The 25842-nt window shown below is 34.7% G+C and overlaps 1 protein-coding gene and 2 non-coding genes across 3 annotated transcripts; 1 reads left to right on the plus strand and 2 right to left on the minus strand.

Moving 5' to 3' along the window:
- The first annotated feature begins 648 nt into the window (after window positions 1-648).
- LOC104600168 (laccase-14-like) lies at window positions 649-5921 on the plus strand. Its single transcript, XM_010263007.3, has 6 exons — window positions 649-882; window positions 1887-2038; window positions 2960-3204; window positions 4182-4322; window positions 4493-5425; window positions 5595-5921. Exons 1-6 carry the CDS (start codon window positions 715-717, stop codon window positions 5720-5722), a joined length of 1767 nt encoding a protein of 588 aa, XP_010261309.2. The 5' UTR covers window positions 649-714; the 3' UTR covers window positions 5723-5921.
- A 10806-nt stretch (window positions 5922-16727) lies between these two features.
- TRNAL-AAG (transfer RNA leucine (anticodon AAG)) lies at window positions 16728-16808 on the minus strand. The gene has a single exon. It is a non-coding gene; the product is annotated as a tRNA-Leu (tRNA).
- Window positions 16809-20486: 3678 nt separating this feature from the next.
- Window positions 20487-20567, minus strand: TRNAL-AAG (transfer RNA leucine (anticodon AAG)). Its single transcript has one exon. It is a non-coding gene; the product is annotated as a tRNA-Leu (tRNA).
- Between the last annotated feature and the right edge of the window lie 5275 nt (window positions 20568-25842).

Here is a 25842-nt window from a genome sequence, read left to right on the forward strand (position 1 = left end):
AGGTTTAAGGGAATTACCCAAAAAAAATATATCGATACGATATGTGGCTTTGACTGTTTGTGTTGTTTTCTGCCCCTTTAACTCCCAAATTAATTCAGCATATTAGTTGCCAATTGCGTTATGTAATCTCTCTATTTAATAAAGACATTTTAAAGCCATAACTAAAGTGGCAACTGGCTCAATTAAGAAGGTGTGGAGTCAAACAAATATATGTTTTAAATCTAAGAGTTCAACTATGAGCATTCATTAATATATTTTTGGTAACTCCATTCATTAATGTTGGATGCACATCAAACCTAAATTTCAATGATTGTTAAAGCTCTACTTACTTTTCATTAATTTAGTTTTTACAAAGTAACATCACATTCAAAAAAATCACATCTTTTACTCTACCATGTATTTTTTACTGAATCTCTATTTTAATGAGTGAGGACGAATTTTGAAGAATTCTCACTCGTTATTGTAATCCTTAGCACAATAATACCTCGAGTCTAGGAGATGTGGTCCACCTAAAACGTATACAACCTCTTCCAATAGGAGTATAACACGAAGAACACAAACGTGGATTTCAAGTTTCACATAATCAAGACAAAAGTGAATGCCGTCTACTTCTCTTTTTCTCTAATCTGCATGTGATGAAGGTAATGTAAATCTAGCATTAAATTACATGGGCTGAACCTCAAACCTCTATAAAAGCCTGCAGAGGAAGGTGAAATGACCACCGGAAGAGAAGGGCCATTGTGTGTGTGTGTGAGAGAGAGAGAGAGAGAGGGGATGGAATATTCATGGAGGAAGGTGTTATTGTTGGAGATTTTGGGGTTTCTTTTATTTGATGGGTTGCTTTGCATGGCTGCCGGCGCGGTTTATCGGCACGATTGGGTCGTAAGTAATTAGATCTTTGGTTGTCCTTGTCCAGTCCAGTTGATTTTAGAATTACGTTTGTGATATGGCCGGAGCCCCATATATAGGATTGGGCGATTGGCAATTGCTGATGTCGATTCGTCGACTCCATGCAAATCCCAACCCAGCTGCTTAATTTCATCTTCTAGTTAGAACTTGGAAGAAGCAGACATGGAATACTTGCTAACCATAAAAGCCTTATTATTAGAGCCCCCCACCCTGATGTTCTTTCCTATACAATTTCCACCAGTCTCTGTTGGAATGGTGAATCTGAGGGCTGTATGGGTCTCTCCATCCCAGACTTTTATCGCATGAAAGTCGGTCTGTCTTCCATGGAGGACGCCATCTCTTGATTGGCTTTGGGAGTAGAGCTTGCAGCAGAAGTGAAACCAAAACAAAAGGAAGTTGTCCACCTCTGTATGCATCTCACAGTTGAACTTCTGCTGGACCAAAAGTTCAAACAATATCCCCATTCACGAACCTGACCTATATGGCTGGCTATAATATATCATTGATGTGTCCCCACCTTAACCTCATGGTGGGGCCGCATCAATACATCAAATGCCATGATTTGTCGTATCAAAATTAAGTTAACAGGTTTGAAATTGCGTCTCGTCAAAGGGAGAGATGCCAAGTAACCGACAGATGAGTACTACTGTCAAGGGCCAAAATTAATCCAAAAAGATCCGGCCATATTGCACAAAATAACTCTTGGCTCTTGGGTAAATTAATTTTCTATTTGTTAATATTAATTGAGGAAAATACCACATGTTGGAGACAGGGATGATGTGAGCTGGAATTTTGACACGTGGCCGATTAAGAGAGTCTCCTACGTGGACACTTTTGTATCTGTTGTTGCTTTGTTTCTGTGATTTAGAATTTTTAAGGAAACCATTTTATCTATTTATGTTATTACTGATGTGACTGAGAAATATATATATATATATATATGTGGTGACTGCCTGACTGGTGATTAATTGTTGTAGTTGACAGAAAAAAACTACACTCGATTGTGTTATACCAAACCTGTCTTGACGGTGAACGGCCTGTTTCCTGGACCAGAGCTGCATGTCCACAAAGGAGATACCGTCATTATTAACGTTGTAAACCAAGCAACTTATAACATCACTCTTCACTGGTATGCCTTTACTTTTAACTACTTAATTCCTTATTTGAATTTATATTTATGTGTTGGATTTAGTCCAAAGTTAAAGTTATATGGCAACTTTCCTCTTCTTCTTTGTCTTTCTATTCCTCTTTGCATGAAAAGCTGTAATACTTAGACCACGTTAATTAATTAAATAGAGGATAAATTATGTATGCTAGTTGGACAAATTAAATATTAAAACGGGCAGACACATACATGCAGGAGTGTTTGGTGCACATGTCTCTTGCTTTCAAGTTTCAACCACTCTGGTAGGTACTGGTAATGGGTGTTTCATAAACAATAGTTCAAGTCTTTTAGACTTGTTTAATAATGAAGTTAAGATTTCAGAAGATTCAATAGTTATTATCATAGAAACGTATAGTAGTAGGGAAGAAAAGAAAGTAGACAGACGCACACATGATTGGCATCTTTTGAATAATTACAAAATACACAAAAGTTAAAAGGGTCTCTTTTTTTTCTTCTTCTTCTACTCCTTCTCGTTCTCTCACTCTCTCTATTGTCCTTTCATTTTCCCAAAATGAGAAACAAACCACTTTTGCTGCGCTGCGCTAAAACCACCATTAATGACGTCGCTGCCACTACCACAACTATTTGCACTATTTGATCGATTCATCAGCTGCCTTATGCCTACTACGCTACTACCTGCTCATTAACCAGTGCTAAATTGAAAATTTATTCCTTCCAACTCATACCGCAACCATATATATTAGTCTGTTCCATAGATAGAACAAACATGCTGACCTACTTTTGTCCTTGATTCATTATTTATTCCCTGTTGTCTGTATTTAGGTTTATCAAAATTTAATATACAGTTATTAATCAGTTCCTCACTTAACCAAGCGGATCCTTTTTTCTGAGAGTAGCACCGTTTTTGTTTTGTCATGCTCACAGGCACGGACTGAAACAACCAAGGAATCCTTGGTCAGATGGGCCAGAGTACGTGACTCAGTGCCCAATCCAACCAGGAGCAAATTTCACTTACCAGCTTATTTTCTCTGACGAGGAAGGGACCATATGGTGGCATGCACATAGCGACTGGTCTCGAGCCACAGTCCATGGGGCTATCATGATTTACCCCAAGCACGGAACCAGCTATCCCTTCAAAAAGCCTCATGGGGAGGTACCTATTATACTCGGTACGTATATTTCTAATGTTTTCAACCCGTGGATGATCCGGCTGGTCAAATCGTTTGAATTGTTACTCGGTTAGGATTTTGGATTCGGTTCAGTCAAGACCTGTTAGATGGTAAAAAATTGTTGATTTGGTTAAAAACTGTTTGACTTGGTTGGTTAAATCATTGACCCATTTGATCTAGTGACCGAATCATAAGTTGTACATTCAATGCCTGTAAAACTTTCAGTGATCGGGTCGTAAGTTGTACATTCAATGCCTATAAAACTTTCAGAGACTATAACTTTGCACTCTGATGATTGGGGTGTTTTCTTTTTTTTTTTTATTTGGGGTAACTTTTCGAGACCCATGCATCCCAAGGCACCTTGCCCCGCTATTTTCATAAAAAAAAAATCCATGTTTTAGCCTTAATTTGCAAATTTTAATATTTTTTATAAATAAAAAATTAAAAAATGAATTAAATATAAAATAATACATATAATATATTTAAAACATATTTATACATTATTTATTGCTAAAATATATATATTTATGCTCATATTTATACATATATACACACATATAATGTATATAAATATATAAACTTATACACATATATGCGATGACATGGCACAGTCTGAACCGTTTGACCCGGAGAGTCAAACCGGTGACCCGCGACCCAGACGCAAAAACGGTTCAGCCTCCAGGTCAGTTTTTAAAACACTGATATATACTTTCCGGCTTATTAAAAAAAACTCAGTTATGAAGTGGGGCCGACCGGGTTGAGCAGGTCTGACGCGTCCGGCTAAACTAGCTTCACCCCACTCGGTTATGAAGGGTTCTGAAGGTTGTTTTAGGGGGATATGAACATATAGGTTTTAACCCTAGTGGAGTTAACCCGATCGAGTCTGGTTGGACCATGTTCAAGTTGAACTTGAGCCGTATTGAGAACCCACTTAAGTGTTTTTGACCCAATCGTCCTTGTTTTGTTTGTATGTGTAGGAAATTGGTACAACGGAGACGTGATGCAGATTATTGAAGATGCCCTTCAAAGTGGAGGAGAACCAAACCAGTCCAATGCTCACACCATTAACGGCCTACCAGGAGATCTCTACAAAGAAACCTATTCATGCGCAAACCCAGGTATAGCTGGGCATCAGATTAGAGTCCATGTCCATGACCTGATGACCATCTCCATCTCTGATATAATTTGACAACGTTGTTAATTAATTAAAAATATGAAGTTGTTGCTATAGCTAATTATATTAACTAATTAATTAACTCAAATGATGCATGGTGTTCATCATCATCAGGAACATTTGAGATGATTGTGAAGAAGGGAAGGAGATATCTGCTTCGAATTATCAATGCCGGAATGAATGAAGAGATGTTCTTCAAAGTGGCTCAACATAACCTCACTGTTGTGGGATCTGATGGAGCCTACATCAAACCCATCACCACCGAAACCATCATGATAGCTCCCGGACAGACCATGGACGCCATTCTAACGGCCGATCAGACTCCGGCTCGGTATTACATGGCCGTAACAGTTTATGCCAGTGGAAACGTTCCCTACGACAACACCACCGGCACGGCCATTTTAACATATAAAAACTACAAGAAGTCATCGTCTCCGGTGATGCCATCCCTCCCCGCCCACAACGACACCGACACAGCAGACAGCTTCACCAAACAGTTCAGAAGCTTGGAAAGCGCTGAACAGGTCCCAAAGGATTACGATCTCCGTATCTATACAACGATTACTGTAAGCACATTGCCCTGTGAATCAGGCAGCACCTGCTTAGGCCCCAACGGAACAAGACTCTCTTCAAGCTTGAACAACCAAAGTTTCGTGAACCCATCGATCGACATATTAGAAGCTTACTACAAATCGATTGCAGAGGTTTACACAACGGATTTCCCCAGTGAGCCACCTCATCCTTTTAACTATACGGGCGACGATCTGCCGTCGAGTCTTCTGACAGCGACTCAGGGTACTAAGGTGACGGTTCTAGACTACAACACTACGGTGGAGGTTGTGTTCCAAGGGACCAACTTGAATGGGCCGGAGAATCATCCGATGCACTTACATGGGTATAGCTTCTATCTTCTTGGAAGCGGTTATGGAAATTTTAACAACGTCACCGACCCTGCTAGCTACAACTTAGTTGATCCACCTCTGATAAACACCGTTTCTGTCCCTAAGAATGGATGGGCTGCAGTCAGATTCCGAGCAGATAATCCTGGTAAGTTTCTATTATATATATCTATTGCATGATCAAACTACTTCTCCGTCGACGGCAAGACCAGCTGCGGCCAACCTATGGACTCACCCGGCCGGCCGGCGGTTAGATGTATAAACCCCTAATTAATTAATTAAAAATGGTTTTATTGGATGATGGTGATGTTTTGCAGGAGTGTGGTTTATGCATTGTCATTTTGAACGGCATGCTAGCTGGGGAATGAACACAGCATTCATAGTGAAGAACGGCTCCAGTGTGAATGAGAGTCTTATACCACCGCCACCAATGCCACCATGTTGAGACTTGAGATCTACAGACATATATAGCAAGATCTGGCTCTTGGCGACGACTAGGTCATGAGCGTCGGTGTTGGGCACAAGGCATTTCTAGCAGCTGGTTTTAACTACATTAATTAATAATTTAATTTGTATTGTTGTATTGTCTTTAATTTGGGTCGTTTTTTGATCGATATGAGATAAATAGATATGGTTGCTAGCTATACCACTCTTCTTTCTACGTTAATTAACAAAACATCATTCTTAAACCATAAAACAAACTGGGCAACTTAATTCTTTAATTTACACGATTACAGGGCCTACAGCCTTTTGTTCTATCTACACAACTTTCTAAGGTTTTCAAACCCTAGATTTCGTGTTTCTTTTTTGGGATAATAGTATATAAGGGCAACTTTTGGGGTTTAATATCAATAAAATTAATATATTTGACAAAAATTCAAAAATAGGTTAAGTTTTTAAAATTAATATCAATAAAGGGCAAAAACATTGTTCATCATCTTCTTCTTTCCATTTGTTCACCAGAGCCGCCATCCGCCGATGCCCGCAACCACCCGCCACCGCCGCCCGCCGCTACCTTTGCCTTCGGCAGCATTGCCGACGGAGGTGGGATGAGGTGGCGGCGTTGGACAGAGAAACCACCAGCGCCACCGCTGCCACCTTTGGCAACGTTGCCGGAGATGGGTGGAGGCGGTGGCGGGGCGGCAGTGGATGACGGTGGTAGGTGGTGGCGGGCGGAGGTGGACAACGGCGAGTAGCGGCGGACGACAGCTCTGGTGAACAAATGGTAAGAAGAAGATGACTAGTGCTTTTGCCCTTTATTGATATTATTTTTAAAAAGTTAACCTATTTTTCAATTTTTTAAATATATTACTTTTGTTGATATTAAACCCCAAAAGTTGCCCTTATGTGCCAGAAACCCTTCTTTTTTTATATTATTTTGCATGAGTTTCATATTTCGCTTACTTTGAAATCTGAGTCGTTCAAAGTCCAAGCTTTCATTGTCCAGTTCATGGTATTAGCAGGAGTTGGCCCAGTTGGGGAGAAATTTTGCCTGCATACGATCGCAATGAAATTATGATATGCCATTTTCAACCCGTCTTTGATTCGGCCGGTTCAACCGTTTGAACCATTACTCGGTCAAGATTTTAGGTATGGTTCTATTAAAGTCCACTAGTTAGTCAAAAAAACGTTGATTTGGTTAAAAATCATCCGACTCGATTAAAAAAACTATTTTTGGCCTCGAATCACAATTTTTAATATTTTTATAAATAAAAAAAATGAAACTGAATTAAAAAACATAAATTAAATAGAAAATAATACACATAACATTTCTAAAATATAATTATACACTATTTATTGATAAAATATATATTTGTACATATATACATATATTTATACACACATAACACATATATATATATATATATGCTAGTGTAACCCGTTTGACCCCAATAATGGAATTGGTGACCCACAACGCGGAGGCAAAAACGATTGAAATCTATGTCGGTTTTTAAAACATTACAATACAGTATACACATTGTTTGAAATAGAAAAAATAAATAAAAAAAAAAATTTGATGTGATGCTTGAAATTTTTAAGTCAAAAAAGGGCTGGCGTTGGCGTGTTCGTGGTTTATCTTATTGGAGCTCAGATCTCTTGCCAAGATATTCCAACTAGCCATGGCAATGTGGCGCAGCAAGGCCAGGTTTTGCTTGCCCCGTCCCTGACCCAAATTCAAATGTCTCGCCCAAAATTTCAGCAAGGTTGGAAATCTTAATCCCTTTCTCATTTTCGTAGGGAATGTCCCTAATTTGTCCCAGCTCAATCTTATTTTATATATATTGGTATGTGCTTGTACTTATGACATTGTTGAGCTGTTGACAACAACTTAATTATACAAGGAGCCAATGACCCTGTAACTCAATTGAATCAATTGATCAATCAACACATCTCTTTATATATCCGAGGTATGGGTTCAAATTTGCAGCAGGACAAGTTCATTATGCCATGTCACGCCTGTGGTCCCTGCATGCATCCCAGCCACCACACAAACCCTAATCAAAACGTGTTTTGGATTGATCGATACATATTTTATATGTGTTGTCGCATAACATATGAGTCACTTTCAAGTAAAGTGATTTAACTTCAACCCCTAGAGTAAGAAAGCCAATTTGATGTTTTTCACAAACTGATTTCTCATATTCTCAAGGTATACTCGTTTCAATTATAAATAACCTCAAATAACAAATATACGTCAATTTGTATTGATCAATCCAAGATGTTTCAAGCAGAAACAGCAATGATATCGGATGCATTTAGTATTCTGTTCTTACAAGGTAGCAAAGTTACATCACATCACACCCACACACACAGAAGAATCAATGAACATCCTGGAAGGTTTATTCCCTTGTTTGCTTCTGATTAAAGTTAATTATGAAAAGTCTTTTACTTAGGCTGTTTAATTGCAATGCAAATAAATTTGCATTGATGCAAAACTATGATTTGAGTGTAAATTCTGACTTATTTTTGTTTCAAATTTTAATTTATTTTATTTTATTACAGTATAAATGAAGTAAATTAAGACATGAAGCATAATAAAGTAGAATCCAAAACAAAATTAAACAAGGATTTGCGTTTTTTACATTTACACTCCATGCATATATAATAATGCAAATAAAATTGCACTGCAACCAAACATAGCCTTAAGGCTGCATTTGGAAATGTGAATGCAAATATGTAGAGTATAAAACGGCTCATATAAATTGCAAAGTTTGGTTAGTTTTGCACCAACAAATTTACCATGTTAACAAAGAGACTTTTAGCTGTAATAGATGTAAACATGAATTCCAAAAAGCATATACCTTTTTTATCAAAAGCCCACTTAAATACAAATTTACTTCTTTTTATTGATGTACTTTTACATCTTATTATTAATATAAATATGCAGCGTTCTGTCATTTTTCAATACATTTAAAATGCAAACTATTGGATTGGTGTAACATGGGGTCAATGCCAATATATAAAATATATTTATATACAATTTGATTATTTAACCGAACTCCAATGTCACATTTTGAATAGGAAAGGATTCGCCTCATGTGACATGTTAATAGGTCCATGTGAAGGATCACATGGCATGGCAAGTTGTACCATGTGGCAAGCAAAAATATCCTTTTTGCAATGCCTGTTTGGATTATTCAATTAAAAATATGGTTTTCAAAATCGGAGCGGACCAGGCGGTTGGACTGAAAAAACTGAGAATCGGTCACCTGACCGGTTTCGTTTTTCCCCAAAACCGTTTTTTCTCTCAAAACTATTGATTTTGTTCAGTAAACCGTTGAATTGGCCGGTTAATCATTCGAACGATTTTGATCGTTTTCCAATTTTTTTGTCAGAACGGGCCAGCCATTCAGGTCGAACGATCAGACCATTCGAACCAATAACCGGACCCCTGACCGATTCAGTCACCGATTCGTTTTTAAAAACCATGATTAAAAAGACACAAATTATTGCACTCCAGTTCAGTTTTCAGTTTTGCACTTCAAATAAAAGCAAACCTGTTTTTTTCTAATTAATGTTTTCACATTGAAAATGAGAATCCATGCCGCCTTCAAGATTGTGGTCACAATGGTTATATTCCGTCAATAAAGGAAGAAACAATATTCATGTGTTTGAATAATACTATTTCCTCGTGTGGAAGGTAGAGACTGGTTTCGTTAGTAGAAAGCCTTATATTCCGTCGTTTGTAGAAACAGTCTGTTCAAATTTGTCTTGTTGCTTCAATGCCTAATCGTGGACCACACATTGTCAAACCAATAGCGTGACTTATATAATTACAATATTGGTACTAATTTTTTGGACAAATTTCCTAAATTATTTCTATTGTTTAACTGATTGAAAATTATACCCTTATGGCATCACCTTTATTATTGTTTCTGATATTTGACATCCCGTTAAGTACTAACAAAAAAATAAATAAATGTCAAATTTGTCCTTCACTGTTTTTTCATTTCGTCTTTGTTTTGGCCTCCACTTCTTCCACTCTTGGTTAAACGGCTAAGGATGTGAAGTTTCTCTGTGATTTCTAACTGTTCACCTTCGTCGGTGGTGACTGCTTGTTCAGTGACCATTTCATCTGCACAGGTAAATACCCACTTGGAAAGATGAAAAAGTTGGGCAAAGTTTCCCCATACCTAAAACACCATCTCCACCGCTCACGTTGGCCCTGAAACGGAATGGAAAAGACAATTAGACTGATACGAAAGAGCTGAGATACTCCTTTCACCGGGTACGGACTCAATAGTGGGCAAACCAAAAAGGGTACTTTGGACCATAAAAGGGTAAGTTAGAAATTTTAGATAAATATAACACTCATATGATATCACTTGTGAACGGTTTTAGGCAATTGTCAAAAACAGTAGGAATGGTGCAAGACAATAGTTATAGTAAGGATAGTCAATTAACTAAACAGTATAATTAGTTTAAAAAATTTGCCCTTTTTTATGCTAACAAATTTCAACCCTTTGGGATCCACCATCAATGATTTATGTGATGTTTAATAAATCTATATATATATATATATATATATATATATATATATAACGTAGTGGGTTTGTAGAATTTTTCTTCATTAAAATACCCATCTTCTTCAATTTGGTTCATCCTCAATGAGAGGGCCAAAAATGTAATTAAAGTAATACTATTAAGTACATTCAATTACCTCTCATTAAGTCTTACATTTAATGCATTAAATAAAGGGAGAATGATGGTTCAGCCCAGGGTCAGAATTTTTAGGCCCAAAGTAGAGTTGGGGTGGGTGCCAACTCAAAATTGATGCCAATTCACAGGCGGACATTGATGTATAGAGTGGGCATTTTTTGACATTTTGAATGTTTATAGATCTGCAATGAAATTCAAAAACCTTCATTGGACTTGTTCATACTTTTCCATTTAATAAATCTCGTTCTCTCTCTCTCCCAACATTTATACTTTTGTTTCTCATCATTAAATTCCACCAATAAATCCATACACAATAATTATTAATGGAATGAAATTTCATATTTTTAAAATAAACCTAGAAATACAATCATATTTTCCATCTAGGTGATGGGTAGACCTATTGGGTTGGGCTTTTGGCCTACAAACTTTATACTATGGGTTTGGGCGTTTGGTCGAGCCCATTCAAATTTTGGCAAAAACCAAGCCGAAGCCCGACCCACAAAGAGGTATAGTGGTGGGTAAGTAGTTCAACCATTTGGGTTAAATGGATAATTTCATGATCTTATAAATAAATAATACAAATTAAAAATATAAAAAATACAAAAATATAGAAAATAAAGAAATTTTGAAAAATAGACACATTAAAAAAATAAGTATGATAAAATAGACATAATTTTATTAATGATGGACTTGGAATATACAATTTTAAAACCAATGGGAAATGAAACCATTTTCCTATCTAGAGGGTGGGTTAGTGGTTCAACATTTCAAGTCAAATGGGTTAACCAATGATGTATAATTAAAAAATAAAATGTTTAAAATAGAATAATACAAAAAATATGAAACAATTTTGGGCACGTCTATAATATTATATATTAATCATATAAACAAGAATAAGCATGATAAACAATAATTATTTTATCAATGATATAAGTAAAATGCAAAATTTAAAGCCAATATGAAAATGACACCATTTTTATATCTAGATGGTAGGTCCATGATCTAATGTTTTGAGTCAAATGGGTCAATCTATGATGTCATAACTAATTATTAAATATTATAAATATATATAGAAAATCAAAGAAAAACATAAGCTTTGTATAAAGTAGTTTGATACATTTATAATGTTATATATTCATCTTATTAAACAAAAATAAATGTGAAAATAATGATTGCTTTTATTAATGATGAAAATGGAATACATGATTTAAAATCAATCGAAAAAGCAAAATAGTTTTTCCATCCAAGTGGTGGTTTAGTGGATCAATTGTCCATGTCAAATGGATCAACACATGATGTTATAATTAAGTAATAAAATAAATAAAGTTCTAAAACATGTAGAAATTTGGGCATATTAATTCTATAATATTATATATTTATTATATAAAAAAGTATAATAAATGAGAATTATTTTCATTAATGATGTAAATGGGATAAAAATTAAGAGAAAAATATAAATAGCATTAATGTCTAACACATTACCCCACTAACCATGTCAAATGGTTCAATTTAGCTAGGTCACCGTAGACAAGTGGTTTGGTGGTAAATGGACCTACAATCCTGAATTGGGTGGTGAATTGATTATTATAATTAATTGATTTGACCATAATATTAAAAACCAATATTCAAAAAATATATTAGAATTGCATTTCCTCACCATAAATAAGCAAATTTTATTATATCATAAATTTAATAATATAAAATATAAATATAAATATTTTTATAAACTTTACAAAAAATGAGCATATTCTTCATATTAAACAAAAACATGGTTTAAATAATGAGAATTATTGTTATTAAGACAAAAATGGCTAAAAATACAAAAGAAAATGTCTTAACCATAGCCCATTTTCCTGGTTAAATAGGTTATAACTGGTTCAACTAGTAAGGTCATTTGATTATTAACCAAGTCAATTTTTTTTTTTTTTTTTGCAATAAAGTGGTTTAGGTTAAAGCATATGTAAAAAATATGTCCAATTGACAAACTAATATATCTAACTCTACAGTTCAACCACATGTTGAAAACATTGATAAAAACTATAAGAACATTTAAAGTTAAGTCTTTGAGTTACACATCCACCAATACATCATTTTTTATCATTTTTCTTTGAGTTAAAAAATATGTCCAATTGACAAAACACTAAAATAGTATTATCATCTTCATCATCATTTGAAACTGCCATGTGCAACACGCGTGTATGTTTACTAGAAAAAATAAAATAAAAATCCATAAACAAGTAAAACACATACAAATATTACAAATTTATAAAAGTGATAATTACTATAAGGGTTCGGTTTCATCTTGGACTGAGTTATTGATCTATGATATCCATAAGGCTCCTCTCACAACATTTATTACCAAAACCCTACATTGGACGAGTCCCAACAAATAAAATATTGGTATATAATGGTATTATATTATAAAGTAAATTAAAAATTAAAAGTGTGCATCCAAGAATAATATGAATAAAAATAGTCAAATATAAGAATCAAAATAGTATATATATGCTAAAAAACTAAATCCTGAAATTTGTAATTACATATTTAACAATAAATAAAAAACAATACAAACATATTAGCTTTTAAAATTATTTTTATGAATTTACAAACCATGAAAAATTAATAAGAACAAAATATCAAAACAACTTTAAAAATTTTAAAATAAAAATTATCATTACGAGTCCAATTTAAATTAATATAAATCTGTTTGAAATTACAAATTCATTTCATAATTACCATTATGGATAACATCCAAAACTAGCTAATATTAATAAAAGTCCACTTGAAATTATATTTTCCCTATAGTCGACGATAATCAATATTGATGTTAAATTTGAAATTAATTAAAAAATTTTATAACAAGTACAATATGCTTATAAAAAATTTAAAATGGCATCAATAAGTCCAATAATTTCTTTCTAAAATTAATTAAAAACAAATTTTAGAATAGGCAATATTAATACGAAATGAATTTGTAATTATAATTTAATTATTTTTAAAACGAATAACAATAATATGAGGTTTAAAACTAATTAATAAAATTTGTTAAAAAAACAAAATCTTCTTAAATATGATTTCATTTATAAAAATAAATAAAACTTGAAATTTTATTTTAATAGAACAGTTAATATTAACATTAAAACAATTTTAAATATATTTTTCTTACATAAATTGACAAATATTATTTATATAAAGTTTTAAAATGTTTTTTTTTTTTTACTTTTAACAACCCCTAAACTTTACGAAAAGACCAATTTTGACCCAAAAAATTGAAAGGGCTATTTTAGACCTCAAACTTAGCTAAAAAGGGCAATGTTAGCCAAAAGTACATAACATTAGAGACATCGTTTACAAATTGACTAATCCTTCTTAGTCATTAACGTGCATCAATGGAGATGTGAAAAAGACTATTTTATCCTCCATTCGGATCTCTCCCTCTCTTTCTCATTTTCTTGCCAAAACTACCGGAACCATTGGAACTGTCGAAACGACAAATGATGACCAAAAGTCTCGATGGTAGAAACATCACGGTTCCTCATCGGAAATCATTTTTTTCCCATTCGGAGGGTAACTACAAAACTCATCAGAAATCTTCTTTTCTCGTTCCTCACCTTCGCCTTCCTCTTCCAACGAGCACAGGAAGGTCCTGTAATGAACACGAGGCGCCGACTAACATATGGGCTCTTAGTCATGTCATGTTGGAGATAGTAATGGGTAAGTTGGCATGGAAGTGTTGGGCTAACACTGATGTTAGTGCTCTACTATTTTTGATTGTTTTCAGCGAAGAACTATCAAAGATTTTAGTGGTTCTCACACAGGTTCCGAGTTGAGAGTGGGAACATGAAAATTGGGATTCTGACAACATGTAAAGTAAGAATCTGAGATTTCTTGCCTTCTTTTCCAGACCTTGTCCTGGTCCTGCCTTCAAATCAAAGACAATGAAAGAATTTGAGATTTCTAAGGTCTGAGACTTCCAAGCGCGTGGAGCTTTATGAATGTTTGATGTTTCAGCTCTTTATCTGCTTATTTGAATCATTGAAGTCAAAAAATCATGCAGTAAAGGTCCAGCGGTGACACTTGTTGGGAAAACAACAAAAGATATCCTTTTAATTAACAATACTTGATTTGCCACAGGAAGCATATCAACAGCAAAGCCTAAGACCTGAGAGTATAGGATCAATGACCCTTCTACATCGTCAAATCTCGACACTGAAAGACTCTCAAAACTCTCTGCTCCATGCTTCTTACCTACATCGTCGACAACTCTGAAAGACAAGAGGAAGCCTCTTCATATCGAAGACAATGAAGAATCTAAGATTTCCAAGAATTTGACATCCGTGGTCTGATGTCCCATGCTTTTGATAGACGACGAAGATGAGAAAGAGAAAAGGCAACCCAGGAAGAGAATCCAAATGGAGCTGTTACTTAATAGAAGAAGAGAGTGACAATGGGAGCCCTGATTTGGAGAGTTTGTGTGTGTGTGAGAAGAGCTGGAGGTGGAGGGGGTATCGCAATGGCAGGTTAAGGACCAAATTAGTCTGGTTTGCTGTTGAAAGGAAGAAGACAAAAAGGATAAAATTGGGGTTTAAAAAAAGATATACGCCATCTGTATACGAATTTAACGGTATATTAATGGATGCAAACGGTAGGGGTGGAGCTAGTCAATTCTCAAAAACAGTAAGGGTAGCATCAGTCAATTTTTAAATAGTAGGGGTATACTTAGTCAATTAGCTAAACCATAAGGGTAGTTTAAGAAACTTACCCTAAAAAAATCTATATCTACATTAGAAAGTAATGACTATTTAAATAAATATTAAAAATATATTTAAAAACTCAAAGAAAAATATAAGTTTGTAATAAAGCATTTTGATACATTCCTAATGTTACATATTCATCATATTAAGCAAAAATAAATATGAAAATAAGAATTACCTTTATTAATGATGAAAATGGAATACATGATTTAAAATAATAATTAAATAGTAGATCAACACATGATGTTATACTTAAATAATAAAATACATGAAGTTCTAGAAAATGAAAAAATTTGTAGATAAATTTGGGCATATTATATAATATTATATACTCAACATAAAAAAATCTGCGATAAATGAGAACTATTCTCATTAATGATGGAAATGGGATAAAAATTAGGAGAAAAAAATAATGAGCAGTAATGTATAACACATGACCCCACCAATAATCATGTCAAATGGTTTAATGATTTAATTAGCTAGGTCACCGTATTAAGTGGTTTGGTGGTCAATAGACCTACAATCCTGAATTGGGTGGTGAATTGATCAATCTAATCAATTGATTTGACCACAATATTAAAAAGAAGAATTCAAACAATATATTGTAATTACATTTCTTATTAGTAAATAAGTAACTTTTATTGAGTAAACTGTACATTGAATTGGGTTGGATTGGATTGGATGCATGGCGGTTGATATGAGAGTACTTTCATAAAGAAATAAATAGATAGATGAATAAATAAATAAAAATTTAAAGAGAAATATGGCTACTATGCTGTTAGGATTCTACGTGAAGAGAGAAAAGCTACGAGGTCAGTGCCATTATTTGGTGGAAACCAAATCCACCATCTCTTTCCAGGAATCAATATTATTGGCGTTTATTTCTTTTTTCAACTTAGAGACGAGATTTCATGTGCTTATATAGAGAATCAACTGATTCCAGGAAGGCGCGTGATACCTTAAAAAGAACTGATAACTAATTGATGATATTCATCAAAAAAACTCACAATTGGTTAAAATTCTTCTAGAATCATATATCTATGACATCATAGAATTTGTAAAAAAAAAAAGTATTAAATGTAATAAGAATTTAGGGTCTATTTGATTTACAAGAATAGGGATTTAGAATTATTTAAACTATTTGATTGGATGAAATCGAAATCCAGTTCTTATTCCCAGTGGAATGGCATTCCTCTATTTGAAAGAATTGCCATTTCCTCCCCCTCCCTTGGGCATGAGAATTCCATTTCAACTAATTTAAATTTCAATTCTGATTCTGGGTCATATGGTGACCAAGTTTAAATGGATTTTGAATCCTAAAGTAAAATATAATTGAACTACTAGTAGTTCAATCATCTAAATCTTTACTCAAACCAACTGAGGAATGCATGCTTAATCTTTGAAAGCAGACATTTAAGGTGTATCAGGTTTCAATTTAAGATAAGGTGTATGAGGGTTTTTTTTTTTCCATCTGGGTGTGTTAGAAGTCCAAAAAAAAATAAAAAGAAAATACCTTTAATCAATCTTTAAAAATTTTGTTGAGAGTGGGATTTGAACCCACGCCCTTTCGGACCAGAACCTTAATCTGGCGCCTTAGACCAACTCGGCCATCTCAACTTATTTGGCGAATTGTTTTCAATTATTTCCACAATTCGTATCGCAGTTGTTTAACACAGAAGAATCGTCAAATCCATACAATATCCCTAGACAAAGCCATAGATATCCCTTTAGGGGATGAGTGCAATTGTCTCAAGGGAAATCAGTTGCTTCTACTCCGAGTTGCGTATCCTAACATCTTCCATTGACTCACTAGTCCACTACTGTTTTCTGGGCGCAGTATCAATAGATGATGATTGTTGATTTATGTTAGTAATTAATGATTCTTCTGTTCACTTTCAGACGAAATGATTAGCAGAAGCCTTTTTCGTGCAAGTGTTAATCAGTACGACTGATAGCTCTCTAATGAGCTGTTTAAGTCAAGCTGCTTTCAATTCTTCCCTAAGAAAACATGAAATTGTAACTGTTGATTGATCATTCTACCTTCATTGGCGAGAAACCTCTTTGGAAGCATTTGTGTTAATGCAAATAAAAAATTGCATTGCAATCAAACACAGCATAAAGGTGTCGCCGTTGTGCCTAACTATAATATATATTATATGAAACAAAAGTATAAAACAATGATATTCTATTATTTTATACATTATTAGCTTCAGTTTGCCAGTAACAATCTGGACAAAAGATTATTTATTTATTTATTTTGTTTTTTTTTTTCCAAAACTAAAAACTGTTCCTAGTAATGTTTTGAAGTAGGTTATTGTCATTGGACAGGGGATGTGACTAGGGGTGATTGTTTCAGCACCCAGCCTGGAAATTCCAGCTTGGCCTAGGTTTTGTGTTTAGGACTAGAACCAAGCCAGGCTGGGCCTAAGCCTAGGCTACAGCGCTTATCATAGTGCAAAGCCCGGCCCATGATTACCCCATGTGCCCCAATTAATGCAACATACCCAATTCATCACCCTTTATCTTATCTTAACAACAAAAACTAATTACTGGCTACAAAGCAATTTAAGCACCTAATCCGAGAAAACCATTGATCAGGAAGAGATGGGTTTGTTTGAGAAAAGACAGTAATCTAGTTATTTGTTGGTAATGGCCCATTTGAATTGATATTGACCTTCAATACAAACCAAAATGGATTAATAAGTCATTTGATTGACTGAAATGATATTCTCTTTCAACGCATTAGCTGATAGTTCATTTTTTTTTTCCTCCTTCAGTATTAAAAATGAAAATGATTTTTCTTCACAAATTTCTTAATCAAAGACATGAGAATAGAAGAAATTAACATTGTGAAGTGCTTGGACACGGAACATAAATGGATGAACATTAAATTGCCACCAGTTCCACAGACTTGGCTGCCTTCAGTTTTCTTTCTGCAAGCGAAAAGAGAAATTTAAAAAAATAAAAGGAGACACAACAAATTGTGAAGGGAACTATTCCAAGACCATGCACAACCATGAAACTGACAAATTTTTAAGCCCCTATCTGTTTTCCTAGATTTCACTCTCCCTGGTAAGTGAGGTTCCAGCATGAAAGAGGAGAGAGATAGAGACAGAACATTATGGGGTCAATTGCCCATTTGACCAACTTACCTCCAACTAAATATCAGCGAACAAAGGGAGCCTTAGTATCATAGCTTGTTGGGTTTTCCAATTTTCTATCACCAAATGCATGGAATGGATGCTTGTAGTAGGAGTGTCAAAACAGTACAACTGTATTGATTGCAAGTCGCGATCAAAGTGTGGTATCAAACAATCCAGATCAGATGGACATAATATTGTAAGCACGTTGAATGAGCACTTGGAAAATTTTTTGACACTTATTCTTTAAAATACCCTCAGCTTATCCTGGAAAAATATTAAAACCTACTTTTAACAGATGTCACAATATTTATCAAGTGCCCATTGAACGTGATTACTATATTGTGCCTAATAGATCCAGTCAAAAAGCCTGAAAATCAGAGAGATCGAAAATTCTACCTTGATTAAACAATACATAAGGCTGAGTTTGGAAGGAGTACAAAAACAAATATATACAGTCCTAACACATAGAAAAATAATACAAAATATAAGGTTTTGTACTCTACAAATTTGTATTTATATTTTTTCCAAACTAAGCTAAGCGCACCAATAATTGTAGAGAGAGAGTGTGTATAAAACAGAATAGATTTCGTTATGGTTAAGAGAAAAGAGAGCCAGCAAGCATCCTGTCTAATCTTTAATTTTCATCAATGATGGTAATGGGCCAAGGGAAGGAAGCGTATAATACAGGGATATCCCCCCTTTACTTCCAAGTCAAGATGTAACAGGAGGATGGAGGACCACCACAACCCTATTTCCTGCGAATATTCCAAATAATTCAAACACATTCTTAACTTGTTCTTCTCATTAATTCACTGTGTTTTATTACTGGTACTGGTAATAGTAGGGTCGAACCTAGTGGGTTGGGCCATTTGGGATTTGGGCTTTCTGCCCTAATTATAGGCCCATTTGAAAGGATTTTCTATCAATAATCACTGGCCCATTTTGTTGGATGCCCTAACACTAGTGTCTAGCAGAGGTTAGCTTTAACACCGCTACGCATGCATTCAATATCCATGTTGGGCCGTTTGCATGCTACTACTGTCTACAGGTGAAGGTGATTGTTGTTTGTACCAATGTAGTCGGTCTGGGATAGGATAAAAGCCGAAATGCTCAATGGGTGACGGTTTTACCCGCTAACCAGTCAGTTGGATCGTTCGGCCGATGAAAACGTACCATCAAAGCTTAATGGGTCACACCTACGCTTTGGTTAACCGAACCATGGAGTGTTTCATAAAACCAAATCGGTATCATTGGTTTTTGAAAATCCCAAAACCAAAACCGTAACGAATCAACTGATTAATCTATTTTATAATATATTATATTTTATAAATAAATATGTATATATAATATATTATAAAATAGATTATTATAAATTGACTTTTAGTACTGAACTAATTGATTCAGTTAACTGCATTTTTTTATTCGATTTTTTCAGTTCCAATCTTTTTTTGGGGTTTTATGAGCACCCCTAGTCACACCGGTTCAAGACACAATTTGTGCCTTCTATATAAGTTGTTAGTCAGGCTCAGTTTGGAAGGTTTTCAAGCTAAGTTCCCATCATTGAGACATGTGGATTTTTCAAATTCAGATATATGGCATTTTCTAAGAATTTGCTGTTAAAGCCCATAGCCCACTACCAGGCTACAACCCCCCACCATTTAAACACGTAGCCTTCTCATTTTTTTGGAAAGTTAGACACGTGACACTTTTTTAGAATTTGTTGCTAAAGCCACAATCCACTACCACCATTTTCAATCTATTTTAAAAAAAAATGTAGAAAATGGAAAGTGGTTATCCACAACCACTTCTGCTTATATTCTATCAATCCCAGTTAATCATTAACCCTATACATATCATAACAAAAGAAAACTATCCATATTTTAATAATTATTGAAAAATTATTTTTGGAAATAAATATTTCCTAAAATTTTAACATTATTGATTTCATAAAGCAAATTTAATATTATTGATTCTCCGTACTTAATACAGGGTTATTCAATAGTACAAATATGTAAAGTATAAATACATACAAAACATAAGGTTTTACACTATATATTTGTATTTGTACTCCAAAAGCAGTACAAATACAAATATGTACAACGTAAATACATACAAAATACTACAAAATATAAAGATTTTCACTCTATATATTTGTTGAGAGTGGGATTTGAACCCACGCCCTTTCGGACCAGAACCTTAATCTGGCGCCTTAGACCAACTCGGCCATCTCAACTTTATTGACAGAGTTTACTGAATAATCTTATATTAAATCCTCGTCATTATATGTTCCAATGTTTAACCCACTTTGGCAAGCAAGGTTTTGCTGATAACATTCCACGCTAATATTTATACATGAAATGCTCTAAATCAAATATGCAATACATGGGATGCTCTACATGAAATAATGGACTGGGCCAAAACAAGTTCAATCCTCTAATGGACTGGGCCAAAACAAGTTCAATCCTCTAATGGACTGGGCCAAATGCAAATACGCAATACATGAAAACGAGTTCAATCCTCCAATATATGGGATGCTCTAAATCTCTTCGCTACTACTATAGTGTCTCTTTGGCCCACGTGTCAGAAGTTTCCAGCAATAGCTATCAATTTAACGGCCCAACTGGTGTTAAGAGTGATGTATGGGTGCCCTTAAATTGGAGGGAAATATTTGGGTTCTCCAATGATAAATTTGTGTATTAAATTAATACAAAATATGAAGATAAATTACAAAAATGAATTGTTGTAATGAAAAAAAACAATAGATGAAACTCTCTTTGATTTTGCTCAATCACATAAGCAACCTTTGATCAATGATCAAATTTGATTAAGACAAGAATTATTGGTGTATTTTTCGTACTTCTTGAAAAAATGATGTAGATTTTCCACTATGGGCTTCATGTTTGATCAATTGTGATATGTTGTGAAAAAAAAATTATCTAAGAAAGGCCTTTCTTGATGGTTTAATTTCTCTTAAACTCTTGAATCCAAGGGAGTGTTCTTTTTCTGGATTTTGAGAGGGGGGAAAGTTGGTCAATGGGATTAAACCAAGAATCCCATTTTTTTTTCAGACTTATGTGGGGATCAAGGAAAGTTTATTTACCCCATCTCCTAGGTGGTTAAATAACTTTCCCACTTGGGGGAAAAGTTGCTAACACTTGAATGGGACAAAAATGCCCCATTTAATAATGGATTTTTATGGCTAAAATGGTCATTGCCTTATTTATATGGGAAATAAAAGAACATGGGTAAATACATTTACTCAAGTAAGTCTTTCCTGAGAAACACTTACCTGGGTAACTTAACGAAAAGCAAACATGCCCAAGTGTAAAGTAGAAAGGGATAGGAAATTTTTCTCTTCCTTTTCTCCCTTGAAATGAAGTTGGAGTAAACTTGGTTTTATAGTTTGCAATTCCAAAGTGTTGATTTTGCAAGAGTGAAATAGCACTCAAATATGCAAGTGAAAACCGAAAAAAAAGCCACTTTCTCCCTAGATTTTTTTTTATGGCCTAGAATTAGGGTTACCATCTCGGTCCACTTTACTAACCAATTCCATGTAAGTTGAATGTCAGTTACGTTAACTCTTGAACATGTTGTGTAAAAAAATAACACAAAAAAACTCTTGAACATGTTATATATTATATAAGAATTAGCAATTTTGCCAAAAGATCCACACTATTATAATAGGACATGAGCCTAATTAGACTTGATACATTGGAATCCTTGGGCCATAGATCATGTCTACATTAACTTAGGCCCAAAACCTATGGAAGCATATAATAACTTCTTGAGTTCTTTGGCTTAAAAATTCACATGTCTACAATTATAGATTCAATATTTATTTTTTTGGGTAATGCATTTACATTAAAATTAATCCTCTAAATATAAAACATGTAAAATTTGGGCACAGTGATTTAACGGAAATGCACGGTTTGATGTACCAAACATGTAAAATTTGGGCACAGTGATTTGAGTTACCTAACGTATCCAAGTCTACATTTGGGCACGGTTCGAACAGTTAACCGGCCGGTTCAGCGGTTTGCTAACCAAAATCAGCGGTTTTGGGGGAAAAAGCAGTTTTGGAGGAAAACGGAGGTGACCGGTTCCCGGTTTTTCCAGTCCGACCGTCCGGTCCAGTCCAGTTTTGAAAAGAGTGGTTTAAACACTCCCAAAGACAATGGGTTTTATTGGTTCAAAAAGTGAATACTATTTAGGGTCCGTTTGATTTGTAGAAATAATTTAGAATTATAATTGGAACGGATCATTTCAATTCCAACTGTTTGGTTGAATGGATTTGAAATTCCATTCTTATTCTTGATGAAATGACATTCCCCTCATCCCCTTTCCCTTTTTTGAGAATGAAATTCTAATATAGCTGATTTTAATTTCCATTTTGTTTCCTGTTTGAACCAAATAAACTATGTCAATAGATCATTCCAATTTTGATCGTAAGGGATTTCAATTTGGATTTAGGTTCCAATTTCAACTATGAACCAAATGGAACTTTGGTACTTGCACAACTTCTGACTTTTCAGAACCATGTAGTCTATAGATGGTCTACCTTCATTTGCTCGTTTGAAGGCCCAAAATCAAGAAATTTGGTAAAAATCTATTAGGCATTGCCAGTCCTTACAATTAACAAGATGAAGTATTCTATTGTATCAAATGGGTATTTCTTCTTATCATGCTTCAACGCCCCGAACGGCTGAACCCACAGGGCCCACCATTTGTTTCTTTGAATATGTTTTGTTGGGATGTCAATCCTAAATCACAACAAGAGGCTAAATATGGATGATAATTTTTCCCTTTTTTCTGATCCTCACATGGACCCGCTTAGGGATGGGGATGATTTTCCCCTAAGTCATAGGGATGGAGCGGAGATAGAGAGAGTACTCTCTGCCCTGAGGGTTTTCAATCCCCACCTCATAGGATCTATGACTGCATATATGTATGTATGTATGTATATTAGTATTTAAAAAAATATGATTGAATATATTTGGATCATTTTTTAATATGATTGTAAATTTTAAATATTTTATTTTTAGTTTTTCAATAATAAAAAATAAAATCAAAATGATTAACATCATAAAAAAATCATGGGGAATGAGAATCCCTGTGGGGATGGGGATGGGGATAACCTTGCCCCTGCCAGGAGGGACGGGAACAGGGATGAGGATAGGGATTTTTGCGGGGATGGGGACTCTCCATCCCTGCCCTGCCCCCTCCACCCCCACCCCATTGTGTAGCCATTCAGAAGATAAACAAAAAAGAGTGACCATCTCAGGTATTAGGTCATGCACATTAAGAAAATATTGAAGTTTCAAGAGGCATGCATATGATATTATCAACAATTATTTTTTTGTGAAGTGAAATAGTAAATTTATCAGCCTAAAATACTTGATCTATATTTTTGCCCCTTTTATGATGAAGATTTTGTTTCTTGAATAAAAAACGCCCTACTTCTGGGTGGCCGGCTCACCTGGTTTTTGACTTAGCCAAATTAATGGCTTGATTACAGACCCAACACCTTTTACATTGAATTGTTTTATTTATTTATTTTTTGGGTAATCCATTTACATTAAAATTAATCCCTTAAATATGTGACATCTAAAATTTGGGCCCACTTATAGAGAGACACATAATCCCATGTTTGATGTATATATTTACAAAATTTTAATGGGCAGAGATTATTGGATGATACGTGCTAATAGGATCGATTTTTGGAGGAATATTTGGTGATGTACATGCAAGACAGTTTCATTTTGTTGACTTGAGAAGGCATATTTCATTTACTAGCTCAGCATTCTTATTTATAATGCTCTACCATATGGATAGATTTAACCGAATTGTCACCCGATCAAGATTTCAGGTTCGGTTCAGTTAAGACCTATTAGATGGTCAAAATTTGTTGACTTGGTTAAGAATTATTCAATCTAGATGGTTCAACTATGAACCCATTAGATCTGATGACCGGGTCATGGGTTGCACATTGAATACATGTAAACTTTTAGAGGTTATAACTTTGCACTTCGATGCTTGATTGGGGTGATTTTTTTTTTTTTTTTTACTTTAGGTAACATTTTGAGATCTATGCATCCCAAGGAGATGTAGGTGCCTTGCCCCAATATTTTCGCAAAAAAATACCTTTTTTGGTCTCAAAATTGCAATTTTTAATATTTTTTATAAATAAAAAAATTAAAAACATATAATAAATATAAAATAATACATATAACATATCTAAAACATATTTATACATTATATATATATATATGTTGACATGGCATGGTCTGAACCGTTCGACCAGGCCGATCGAACTAGTGACCTACGACTTGGAGGCAAAAACAGTTCAGCCTAGCTGTTTATTGACAGGTAGACGCCACATAAGCAGAACAGTAAATAAACACCTTGTTGTTGGGGGAAACGTTAAAATGAATCTTCCTCCAACGGTTGAATTGCACATAAACCAAGATAAACATTTATTGGATAAATAGGCTTGCCAAATAACACTTTGGTATAAATGCTTACATGGCAATGAACTAGCACCATTTATCAAAGAAATGGAAGCCATACCAAACACCATCATAGTCTTTCTTCTGTCTCAACAGTAGACTCACTCATTTCCGGTTTCAATCGATTTCATTGGTTCAAAGGAATTGAATCCTACTTATGCAACTTTTGACCTTTGAGGACCTCAGATTTGTGACCAATTATCAACACTGTCTGAGCAAGTCATTACAGTCACACATTGGGAATATCTCTTCATGAATGATAAAGAAGATGTTCCCAATGTGCAACTGCAGTGACCCATTGGGACAGTGTTGGAAAAGTTCTATTGGTAGTAGATCCCTATCCTTGTAGTTTATAGATGGGCCTCCTTTTTTTTAGTTAGCATCTGCCCCCCACAAATGCCTCACAGTACATACCAACTGTGTATTCAGAGCATCTCTCCCAATAAAAATATGGAAAATGTTCCCGGTACACAATTGGGATGTGCTGTGGGGCACTTGTGGGGTGCCCTTTGGGGCGCAGATGTGAATTCCCTTTTTTTTTTAATTTTCCAAACATGCAGATGAGCTGTTTTTTTTTTTTCTCATTAAAATACACCAGTAATCAGTACAGTATGAGGCCCAAATGGAATCCACAGTGAATACTCACGTAGATTTACATGATTTTGTCTTCAATTAATCCGAACTCCCTTAGATGGACAAAAATCCAGAAATTTGGTAAAAATCGAACAGTCCATTGCCGGCCCTTACAGGTTCCTTACTAATATGGAACCGGTTGTCCTGCCTTTGGTGATAATATGACCTCATGATTTTCAGCAAACATTTGCAAGATTCTTTTGTTTTATTATTTGTCAATTCAAGGCCCTGAACCGCAGGGCCCATCATTCGATTCTTTGGATGCAAGACACTAAGAAGCAAATCGAGCAAGTAATCGAATCGGATACGGAAATAACGTAGAGGTTTGATGGAGATCCCCAAGGTAACACAACTAATGGATAGATTTAA

The sequence above is a fragment of the Nelumbo nucifera genome, chromosome 5 (genome assembly GCF_055504915.1).
Source record: "Nelumbo nucifera cultivar China Antique chromosome 5, China Antique-T2T, whole genome shotgun sequence".
Taxonomy (NCBI): Eukaryota; Viridiplantae; Streptophyta; class Magnoliopsida; order Proteales; family Nelumbonaceae; genus Nelumbo; species Nelumbo nucifera.

Bases quoted from the DNA above. Each gene is read 5' to 3' on its own strand.
- LOC104600168 (XM_010263007.3), top strand. From the start codon at position 715: ATGACCACCGGAAGAGAAGGGCCATTGTGTGTGTGTGTGAGAGAGAGA. The intron at 2,039-2,959 runs GTATGCCTTTAC...TCATGCTCACAG, and splicing joins TATAACATCACTCTTCACTG to GCACGGACTGAAACAACCAA. The intron at 3,205-4,181 runs GTACGTATATTT...TTGTATGTGTAG, and splicing joins GGAGGTACCTATTATACTCG to GAAATTGGTACAACGGAGAC.